At 42.1% G+C, this 12,218-nt stretch overlaps 1 protein-coding gene across 7 annotated transcripts in view; it reads left to right on the top strand.

Annotated features, from left to right (window-relative positions):
* The window catches only part of CFAP61 (cilia and flagella associated protein 61), a 256,494-nt gene that overhangs the window by 57,991 nt on the left and 186,285 nt on the right, over window positions 1–12,218 (top strand). For all 7 annotated transcript variants that reach the window (XM_059898316.1, XM_059898315.1, XM_059898314.1 and 4 more), the window contains exon 9: window positions 6,485–6,576. In XM_059898316.1, the coding sequence (XP_059754299.1) occupies window positions 6,485–6,576 (92 nt within the window). The remainder of the gene's footprint in view (window positions 1–6,484; window positions 6,577–12,218) is intronic.

The following is a 12,218-nucleotide window of genomic DNA, read 5'->3' as shown; positions in this document are numbered from 1 at the left end:
CAGCTGAGGTCTTATGAGCCCTCACAAAAGAGTCTAGATTCTATTTAATCACAACATAACTGATGAGCAACCATCAGGAGTCTTTAACTAGAAATGGATACACCATCAACTTCTAGTTTCTGGGAAGACTTTCCAAGGGCCACTGGACTGTGCTGGAAAGAGATGAGGGGCTGAACCAGAAGCGTGATTGTGGATGAACCTGGGAGATATTTTGGAGACTTAATGGAACTTGATGTTTTACTGCATATGGGGAAGGAAGACTGTGAAAGAGGGAAACCTCAAGGGTGACTTCAGAAACTAGGTGGATGGTGGAACCGTTTTGCAAGATGGGAATAAGAAGAGTGAATGAATCATTTGATGGAGGTGCTGTGACTTCGGATTTGGACAAGTTGAGTTTACCTTCCTAGGAAGCACTTGGGTGGATACACAGCGCCGAGGTGCTCCCGAGGTTAGACTGAAACATGACTTCCCGAAAGATGTTCACATCCCAATCCCTGGAACGTGCAAATGTTACCTTAGTTTTGGTAAAAGGTCTTTGTAAGTGTGATGAAGGATCTTGAGATGAAATTATCCAAGACAGAGGGAGCCTGGCCCTGCCAACACCTTGGCTTCTGCCCAGGGATACTGTACTGATTTTGGACTTCTGGCTTCTAGAACTGTGGGAGTATACATTTCTGTTGTTTTAAGCCACCAACTGAGTGGTAGTTTGTTACAGTGGCCACAGGAAACTAGCACAGTTACAAAGAAGACCAAAGGGTCAGAGGCAAACCAAGGAAGGAAGCAGGTCAGGAAATAAGGACATCTCCACTCTTCAGCAGAAATGCTTGATAGCACTGTCTGCTCACTGTTTCCATCTTCTTACTGTCTCGAGGCTACTTCTTATCCTTCAGATCTCAGCTTAAATGTCCAGAGGGACGTCTCTGACCACTCAACCTTGAAGCAGCTCCCGTGCTCTTATTTTCTGCATCTAGCAGGGCTTAATATTTCCTCCTTCTCTTACTGACTTGCTTTGGGAGTGCAAGTTAGTCTTGTTCGTTGCTGAATCTTCAACGTCTAGTGTGTTAATGTCTACCAGATGGTAGGTGTAAAATATAGATTTTTAAATGAAAGTATGAATAAATAAGTGAACACGCACTGTGCTTTGTTCATACCTCTGCTTTAGCAACTTTCACACTGCAAGATCATTAGAGGTGTGTGTTGGGGGGGGTTGGGGGGGTGCACTCACACCCTAATTACTTGTGAGCCTCTTAGAGTAAGGACTACATCTGATTCATTATGTACTTCGCGGTACCTCTAGAGTGCCCTCAACTCCTCGTTCGCCACTGAACTTCAGTCGAATGAATGATTTAACTCGAACCTCTAATCTTTCCTCTTCTTAGAGCTGAGTGGCTTAAATTCATTTGTCAGTCTTTTCTGAAATCATAATATTAAAATACTAAACAAAATGACCATTTTGTAATATTCTGAAGATAGAAATTTACTTTTATAATTAGACATTTTGGGGGGAATCTTAATTGTGTTAATAATACATGAAACTGTCCTCCTTTAAAAAGTTAGTATAATGCAGTTAAAGTTGAATTCCCTTTGGTCAGTGGCCAAGCCTGGTTCTCCCTCTCATCCCCAGAAGTGGCCATTGTTGTTAGTATGCATCCATCCATACCTCTTTTTATGCACGTATTCATAGAAAAAACACTACCATCTTGTGGCAGTGTTTTTGTTTTTTGGGGTTTTTTTGTTTTTTTAAAATTAATTTTATTTATTTATTTATTTTGGCTGCATTGGGTCTTCGTTGCTGCGCACGTGCGTTCTCTATTTGCAGCAAGCAGGGGCTACTCTTCCATGTGATGCGTGGGCTTCTCATTGCAGTGGCTTCTCTTGTTGAGGAGCACGGGCTCTAGGCGTGTGGGCTTTCAGTAGTTGCAGCACGTGGGCTCAGTAGTTGTGGCTCGCAGGCTCTAGAGCACAGGCTTAGTAGTTGTGGTGCACAGGCTTAGTTGCTCTGCGGCATGTGGGATCTTCCCGGACCAGGGCTCGAACCCGTGTCCCCTGCATTGGCAGGTGGATTCTCAACCACTGTGCCACCAAGGAAGCCTGTGGCAGTATTTTTTACATAAATGGCACCTTTTGGGTATGGGACGTTCTGAAATTTGCTTCTTCACTCAGCTGTTTGAGATCTAATAACATTGATAAGCTTAGGTCTGCGACCCTCCTTTTATCTTCTGGGTAGGATTCCACTGTATGGAATGGGCCACATTTGTCCTTAGATGGAAATTTAAGTTGTTTCCACTGTTTTGTTATTGCAAACTGTGCTGCAAAAAATATCCTTGCACACGTATCCCTGGGCCCCTTGCAAGAGTTTCCACAGGCTATATTCCCAGAATCGTTCTTGTTGGGCCTGGAAATACATTGCCACCAAACATGGCCATAGCAGTGGCCTTCCTCCAGAGCCTCTCCTAGTTTTCCAGTATTTAGTGTTGTCAGCATTTTTAACTTTTGCTAGTATGATAGCTATGAAAGGAGATATTTTTTTAACTTCATTTCTCTATTACTGAGGTTGGACACTTTTTATGTGTTTATTGGTCATTTGCATTTCCTGTCCATTCATTTCCTTTGCCTATTGTGTTTTTTTTCCTCTTTCCCTAGAATTCAATTGTTGGTCTATCATGTGTGTTGCAAATATTTTCTCCATGTATCTACTTATTTAAAAAATAGGGGGTTCTTTTGACAGACAGAACTTTAAAATTCTGATGGGGTCTAGCATGTCAATATTTTTTTTATGACTTCTGCCTTCTACATTTTTAAGGAAGGGTTTCTCCACCCCCAGGATAATAGAGATGTTCTCCTATATTTTCTTCTCGTAATTTAAAAGTATTAAAAAAACTTTAAGCTGTTAATATATCTGCAAATGATCTTTGTGTATTGTATGAAATAGGGGCCCAAATTAATTTTTTTCCTTATGGTTAGCACTATTTATTGTACAGTTTATTCTTCCATTCTTCCCGCACCAATGCTACCTTTAACATATATGAACATTTCATAATTATCTGGCTCTTTTCTGGATTCCATTCTGTTCTGTTCCTACTCCCAATAACCCTCTGTTTTAATAACTATGGCTTTATAATATGTCTTTTTTTTTTTTTTTTTTTTAGAAAAGTATCTCCATTTTTATTTTGGGATTTTGTGGTTAAATAGTTATTTTTTTAATTAATTTTTATTGGAGTCTGGTTGCTTTACAATGTTGTGTTAGCCTCCACTACACAACAAAATGAATCAGCCATACACATACAGCTATCCCCTCCCTTTTGGACTTCCCTCTCATTTAGGTTACCACAGTGCATTAGGTAGAGTTCCCTGTGCTATACAGTATGTTCCCATCAGTTGTCTATTTTATACATAGTATCAATAATATAATATGTCTTAATATTCATTAGAAAATTTGGCCTGCTCTTTGTTGTTATTTCTTAAAATTTTGTTGACTAACTGTTCTTCCATATTTGCTCTTTTAGAATCACTTTGTTTCATTTCACAAAAAAATCTTGTTAGGATTTTTGATCACTATTTTTAAAAAATGTCAAAACCCACCAGATTGTACACTGTTACTTTTTCCTAAAGCCTTCACGATGTATTATTTAGCTTTCCCCCTGTATTATTTCTGTTAAAGAGCAAGGCAGACACAGGTCTTGGGTCTTTACAATTTGGGAGCTCTCTTTAAGAAAAATAATACAAAATTAAGAATGCAATAGTGGGTGCTGTGCCTTGGGAGGGACCTGGACCTCCAGCTTTATTTGCTTCATGGTAACCCCGCCTCAGGGTAGCAGTCTGACTGAGAGAGAAAGTGCTAGTAAACGATGCCTTCGCTCCCACTAGAATAAAGCCCTAGTTCGTGACTACCAAGCTACTTAGGTGGTGTAAGCAATAAAATAACAGTTAAATTTGCAACCTCAGTCGTGTTTCTAGCTGTGTGTTATATAATACCGCTGCCTTGACTTTTTGCTGGGACAGCACCTCACATCTGAGGACCTCAGGGCACATTAAGAACATTAATTAATTAATTAAACCCCACAAAACCCCAGAGACACAGGAAGGAGGGACGTGGCATCACCTTGCCCAGTTTTGAAATGCAGCCACCTCTGGGGATGAGCAGGGCAGCTGCTTCTTAATAAATGGCAACGCCCACGACACTTTAGCCCAGACAATTAGTCGTTGTCATTGATAATTGTCTTGTGAACATTAGCCTGTCAGACGGTGAGGGCTCCAGGATGAACTGTTCACTGCAAATCTAATTCAGTCTCTGAAATTTCTGGCTTTTTAGTAATTTTGTCCTAATCATAAAGTATATTAAATACATAAACAACAAGGACCTACTGTATAGCCCTGGAAGTTATACTCAGTATTTTGTAATAACCTATAATGGAAAAGAATCTGAAAAAGAATATATATATACACACACACATATACATATACATATATACATAAAACTGAATCACTTTGCTGTACACCTGAAACTAACACAACATTACAAATCAACTATACATCAATAAAATAAATAAATGCACAGGGAAAGTCTAGTTTTCTTTTAAACTCGACAGTGTTTTTGGTAGTTCTTCAAATTTAAAACTTAACATAAGAAAAGATTATTTTAAAAAACTAAAGTGCAACTTAATAGGGAGTTATTGATAACTTTTTCTGTTTGTTTTTGATTCAAAACTTTGCTGCTGAGCAAAATGAATCAGTGATGGTAGAAGTCAGGACAGCAGCTACCTTTAAGAGGTGTGTTGTCTGGACAGCAGGTGAGGGAAACTTCTGGGCCCTGGAAAAGCTTTAATATTCATTTAAGGGGTTGTTAACGTGCGGTACATAGACGTAGAGATTCATGCACTGTGCCGTATACATGTTGTATCTCAATAACAAGCTGAATTAACCTGAAAAGCACTCTACTCTTGCTGTTGTGAGAACACTGGAAACACTGTACAAACGATCTGGAAGCAGGGAGCAGGACGTATCCAGGTGCTAGAGACTCGCTAGGTTTCATTCTCCCCAAAGCGTCTTTCTTCAGAAGAGTGATTCTGAGTGCTTTGTCCCCTCTCATGTCATTTGCTCTCCACCCAGAAGAGCTACTTGCTCTGCTGGGGTGCTATTCTCTCATTGTACCTTCAACGTTATATGCTTCTTCATCTCTGCTCTTTACACCTCCCTGGGCATCTGATTCTTCTCTTAGGATTTCATTCTACTTCATTTGCCTGCATCTTTGCCAGAAGCAGGTATAAGGCATGAGTAAGTGGGGATTTGGGGTTGAGAGGCGTCTGCAGGGGCCATTGCACTGGCTGTTGCTGCAGGAACGAATGCAGTGGGAGAGGAGGATGCGGAGAGGATAGGCTGCCTCTGGTGCCACCGCGTCTGCTGTGATGCTTAGAAACAAGAAGACGGGGCAGCAGGCCACGCTGGCAGCCCAGTATCTGGGGCCTCCAGCAGGTCCTGGGTCCCTCCTGTGTATGTGCGGACAATTCTGAGGAGGGGCAGCCCCTGGGCAAGAGCATCCTAGGGCTGCTCTGAGCTAAGGCCGAAGGGCTGCAAGCAGATGTCAGGGCTAAGAGTCCCCCAGTGGAGCAGACACAGAGTGAACAAGAAAGGAGGGGCCGGGGGTGGCGAGAGAGCGGGGGAGGGTGGGAGGGAGAGAGTGAGACAGTGGAAGAGAAGGGGGGGTGGGGGTGGGGAGAAAGACAGACAGGAACAAGGAAAAGAAAAGAGAGTAGAAGGAGAAGGAAGAAAAGGAGGGGCAAAAGAACTTTTCAGACAAACTGGGAAAAAAGTTTTTTCTACTCTAGTTTTTGGTGAACGGTAAATATATGAACACTACCCCGATTATTGACTTTCCAGAACATATTAAAACAATAATGTATAGTTAGCTCCAGGTCTTGCTTAGAAAGTAGAAAACACTACTTAGAAAGTAGTGAACATCGTGGCCTCTGTCAGATGCCCGTTCACAGTATTTCCCAGCACGGGGAAAGCAGCCCTTGTGCTAATCTCTGTGTTCTGAGAGCACTGACATAGCCGATTGTGGTCTTTTCCATATTCTGCCTTAAAATCATTTCAAAGCCTGCCATCCAGGAGGTTGATAATCAGTTGTTTACAAACTTCAAAGGGGCTCCCGTGAAAGGATCACGGAGCTCAGTCTCTGGCAGGTTCGAGGGCCTCCTGGGGGGCAGCCCAGCCCAGCCCCATCCTGGCCTCAGTTTATGTCCACAGCTCCCTCGGGCCAGGTATCACTGGACCCCCATCCTGTGCGGATGGAGGCACGGAGAGGTCAGAATCCGAGTGGGCTGCGAAGACCCTGTTCTCCCCACCTTGCGGCGCTGCCCTCAGCAATATAATCCTTCAGATATGCTGCAGTTTAGAAACACGTGACCACGCTGCCTCCAATTTCCTGTGCTCTGCAGATATTTACCATCTCTTTTCTGTCCTCTTGTCCCTTTTTCTCTGAAAGGCGCCGAGCTCAGGAGCAGCAGCCAGGAATGCCAGCAAATAGTCAAGGAGCCGCAGGAAGCTGTCTCCCCAGAGGCCGGGGAGAGCATCCAGGTAACGGAGATCATCCCCCCAGCCTGGTGCTGCCTGTGCCATCGGGGTCAGGGGTGTTCCTGGCGCCGGAGTCACTCCCGAGAAGGGAAAGGTCTCACTGGCGTTAAGATCTGGGGGACAAGGGCGGGGAGGAAACAGGCTGCGTGTTTGTAACAAATCAGCCTCACAACACCCTCAAGAATCCAGCTCAGGATGGAACCCCATCCCTTCTCCCCCTGCCTTCTCACTCATCCCCTGGCTTCAGGAGGCTGATGTGGATAAAGCAGCTCGCTTAAAGGCGGTTAGAAAGCTCACCTTGTCCACAGACTCAAATGAGGCAGCATTTTCCTTCCTGCCCCACTGGGCCCTGCAGGCTGTAGAAGCACCTGCCACAGCTCCCTGGATTGCTCCTGGCCCACTGGCCCGGCCTGGCTTCAGCAGGGGCCCCTCCCCACACCCTCCTGCTCTGTGAGTGCTGCCACCCTGACCTAAAGGGGGGCACACCCCCACTGAAGGAGGCCACAGTCAGCCACATAATAGAGGACATAGGATTTGGGGGATGGGCCTGGGGATCCAACCATTGTTCCATCTCTGCCACCCTCTGACCACTGATGGTTCACAAAAATACAAATGTCCATATTGACTGGGCTCTGGGTCCTCACCTGCTCCTGCAGGACCTCAGGGCACGTCCCTTGTGTCCTCTGGAACTGGCCTCACCAAGGGGGCGGGGAGAACGAATGGGCTTACCTCTAAGCTACCGTTGGCGGCCTGGCCCTCCATCAGCACTGCGTGTGGCCAAGAGTCCCAGCACGCGTTTCGCTGCACGGGCCCTTTTGCTTCCGGTCCTCCTGACTCTTCTGTCCACCTGAGGCCAGGATGGGGGCTGGTGCAGTGCCACTGCTTCCTGGACTCCAGCCCCCAGCTCTCTTTTTTTCTCCTTTCCAATCTTGGACAAAATAACATTCCCCCTGCCCATCAGCTCATGCAAAGAAGATCTTGGAAAGAAGAGGAATCAGGGAGGACCTTTATCTTAGCATTAGGCCACCTGGCTCGTCCTGCTGCATTTTCACATTGTCTCTATGGAAGATGCCTTCTTATACCCCAAACCACAAAAGGACCCAACCTGTAGCTGGGTGGGTGTTGTATTTTGAGGGCTGATTTATTCTCTGCACAGAGGTTGGATGCTCACAATGGCCAGGCTCTCTGCTAGGTGCTGAGGGTGCTCGCGAGACCAGAACACAGCCCCAGCCTTCAGGAGGTGCTGCACGGTGGGAAGAGGAAAGCCTCCTAATTCAGTATGTGGAAATGAGGGTGGAAAACATCCCAGAAGAGGGCACGAGGGACACCTGAAGCTTTTAAAGAAGGTTGTTTGGCATGGACTAGATTGAGAGAAATGAAGCTGATGAATGGAATTAGTAAAAAGAACTTAGCGCGAGGGATTTCTGCTTCTGGCAAAGATGGCTAGATTTACTTTCCTGCCTGAAAAAAACAAAAAAATAGCCAAAGCATATGAAATAAGTTTTTAAGACACTGCTCATCAGGTAACAAAGGAGAGTGATGCCCGGGAGGTGGGAAACAAGCCAGGTAAGCCCTCCGAACATCCTGGCCTCCTGCTTTGAGAGAGTCCCTGACCACGGCACAGGGTGGGAGGCACCATGGAAGCCAAGTGGTATGTCCATGGAGACTAAAGCCACTAAGGTTTGCAGGACAGAGTACCAGAGAGGAGAGAGCTGTACAGAGAGATGGTTGACACCAGCGAGGGTCACTCTTGGGTATTCAGCTGAGTACTGATCAGCACATGCTGAGTACTGATGTGCGCATGCACATCAGCCTGATCTTCAAAACTACTGAGGATCAGGCTGAGGAAAGAACTTCCCAAGAGGATTAGCATTAACAGTGCACAGTGCTCATACAAGGCTGGGAATAGTGCGTGTTCCATCAGCCAGACCAGGGAACCCTGTGACTCGCAAGGCATTGGGAGAATGCACAGAGGATATTGCATCAGTAGCGAGGAATAATTAGCTCTGGAGAGAGCACTGCTCCAGTCCTATCTAACAAATCTTTAGAGCAAGATCCAAAAGGACCAAACTGCTTCCAAGTAATTTGAGTTCCAGAACAAAGTTCAAGAATATTTGTAGGGCTTCCCTGGTGGCACAGTGGTTGAGAGTCTGCCTGCCAGTGCAGGGGACACGGGTTCGAGCCCTGGTCTGGGAGGATCCCACATGCCACGGAGCAACTGGGCCCGTGAGCCACAATTACTGAGCCTGCGCGTCTGGAGCCTGTGCTCCACAACAAGAGAGGCCGCGATAGTGAGAGGCCCACGCACCGCGATGAGGAGTGGCCCCCGCTTGCCACAACTAGAGAAAGCCCTCGCACAGAAACGAAGACCCAACACAGCCAAAAATAAATAAATAAATAAATAAAAATTAAATAATGTATAATTCAGGTGTACTTTAAAAAAAAATAAAAAAGAATATTGGTAGGAATACAAAATTATCCAGCACCCAAGTAGATTAAATCACAATGTTTGGAATTTTTTTTTCTTAAAGACATAATGCTTTTGCACACTTAACGTCCTACAGTATAGTATAGCATAACTTTTATATGTACTGGGAAACCAAAAATTCACATGACTTGCTTTATTGCAATATTCACTTTATCGTGGTGAATGAACCTGGAATATGAACCTGCAATACCTCCAACGTATGCCTGTAAAAACACCCCAAATAAACCTTCTAGAGATTAAAACTACAATTCATGAGATGAAAAATACACTGGAAGGATTAACCACAGATTAGACATTGCAGAAAAAGGGATTAGTGAAACAGAAATGAGAATTAAAAAAAAAAAATCAGTGTATCAGTGAGCTGTGGGATAACTTTAAGTACCTAATATGCGTGTAATTGGAATTCATAAAGAAGAGGAGAAAGATGTTGGAACAGAAAAAAATATTCGAAGAAATAATGACTTAAAAATTCCAAATGTTATGAAAACAGTAAACCCACAGACAGAAGCTCAACCAATAACAAGCACAAGAAACATGAAGAAAACTATACCAAAGCCCATCATAATCAAATAGTGGAAAACCAGTCATAAAAAGAAAATCTTAAAAGTACCCAGAGGGAGAAAAAAAAAGGACAAGTTGGGAACAGAGGCCCAAAGATAAGGATGGCAGCAGACTTCTTGCTGGAAACAATGTGAGCAAAAAAAGACGGTGGAGTCACATCTTTAAGGAACTGGAAGAAAATAAACTGTCAACCGAGAATTTTACACCCATTGAATATCTTTCAAAAATAAAGGTGAAATAAAGACTCTGCCTACACAGAAAAGGGGAAAGAATTCATTACCAGTAGACCCAACTACAAGAAATGTGAAAGGAAGTCCTTCAGGCAGAAGGAAAATGATGCCAGATGGAAATCTGGATCTACACAGAGGGCGATGAATACTGGAAATGGTAACTAAATGGGTAAATGTGTAAGATTTTGTTTTTATTATTTATATCTCTTTCAAAGATAGTTGACAGCCTAAATAAAATAAAAACAACATAGTGTGGAGCTTTCAACATGTGTAAAAACATCTGACAAGAACAGCACAAAGGCCAAGAGGGCACAATGTAAGGACCCTATTTTAGGGTCCTTATACTACACCTGAAGTGATGTTTTATCACCTGAAGATAGACTTAAAGATGTAAACTATAAACTAAAAGAACACGAAAGTTACAAATCAAATTCAGAAAGTTATATCTAATAAGCCTACAAAGAGGTAAAGTGGAATCATAAAAATATACAATTACTCCAAAAGAAGGCAAAAAGAGAGGAAAAGGGGAATAAAGAACAGATAGGACAAATAGAAAACAAACAGCAAGATAACAGACTTAAACCTAATCACATCAATAATTACATTAAATGGAAAATAGTCTAAATATCCCAATTAAAGAATGTATAAAGCAGATATAGATTGGATTAAAAAGCAAAACAGTTACATGTGGATTACAAAAAATGCACTTTGAGTAGATACAACAGGTTCAAATGAAAAACATGCAAATAGATACATCATGGTAACACTAATCAAAAGAAAGCTGGAGTAGCTTTATTCATTTCAGACAAAGTGGATTTCAGAAAAGGGAATATTACCAGGGATAACAAAGGTCAAGAGGACATAACAGTCCTAAATATTTATGCACCTAATAGTAGAACTTCAAAATACATGAAGTAAAAATTGATAGAACTGCAAAGACAAATAAATAAATAAATAAACAAACAACTATATTTGGAGATTTCAATATCCCTCCCTTAATCATTGATAGAATGAGTAGAGAGTAAATCAGTAAGAATGTAGAAGATTTTAAGAATACTGTTGACCAATTTGACCTAACTCTACCCAACAACGGCAGAATACACCTTCCCACATCCACATGGAATATTTACCAAGTTAGATCATATTTCAAGCTAGAAAAGAAGTCTCAATAAATTTAAAAGGATTCAGGTCATCTAAAGTATGTTCTTCCCCAACAAAAGACATCACAGGGAAATAAAACTTCAAATCAACAGCTCTCATAAACATCGATGGAAAAATTCAAATAAAACTTTTAATAAATTGAATCAATATATTAAAAGGACAATGTCATGATCAAGTAGGGTTTAGTCTGAGAATGCAAGGTTGGTTTAACATAAGAAAATCAATGTAATTCACCATATTAACATTCTAAAAAAGAATACTTATATGTTTATCTCATAAATGCAGGAAAGGTATCTGAAAATTCACATTCATTCTTCATAAAAACTCTCAGAAAATTAGGAGTAGAAGAGAACTTCTTCAATTTGATAGAGGTTATTGTTGAAAAACCTATAGCTAACATCATCCTTGGTAAAAGACTGAGTGCTTTTCCACCAAGGTCAGAAACAAGACAAGAATGTCTGTTCTCACCACTTCTATTCAGAATTATTCTGGTGGTTCAAGCCAGTGAAAAAAGACAAGAAAAGAATTAAAAGAATATACACAAAATTAACATGCAAAGTTCAATTTTATCTCTGTATAATGGCAATGAACAATCAGGAATTTAAGTAAATACCATTTAGAACAGTACAAATACACAGAATACTTAAATCTGACAAAAGATGTTGTCAGATTTAAGTATTTTGTGTATGCTAAAAACTACAAAACATTTCTGAGAGAAATGAAATAAGACCTAAATAAATGGAGAGATATCCCCTGTACGTAATTTCGAGGACTTGATATTGTCAAGTTGTTGATTGATCAATGAAATCCCAGTCAAAATTTCAGGAGGAATTTTTAGAGAAATTGAAAAAGTGATTTCAAAATTCATGAGGAAGTGGGAAGGACCTAGCACAGACAAAGAAACTATGGAAAGAGAACAAGGTTGTAGGACTAATGCTACTGACTTCAAGATTTATTATAAGGTTCTTGTAACCAAGACAGTGTGGTAATGATGTCAAGGTCAACAAATAGATGAACGGAACAGAATAGAAGATCCAGAAATAGACTCAGCATATAATCTACAGTGACAAAGAGCAGATCATTGTTTGCCTGTGGTTGGCAGAGTGGCCCCGGGTGGGAGGAAGAGCCACACAGAAACACAGAAGCTTTGGGGAGTGATGTATGTGTTTATTATTTTTATCGTGGTGATATTATTATAGGTCAAA

This window comes from Balaenoptera ricei, chromosome 15 (assembly GCF_028023285.1).
Source record: "Balaenoptera ricei isolate mBalRic1 chromosome 15, mBalRic1.hap2, whole genome shotgun sequence".
NCBI lineage: Eukaryota > Metazoa > Chordata > Mammalia > Artiodactyla > Balaenopteridae > Balaenoptera > Balaenoptera ricei.
Note: the sequence above shows the minus strand (reverse complement) of the source record. Positions and strands in the feature narration are given on the sequence as shown.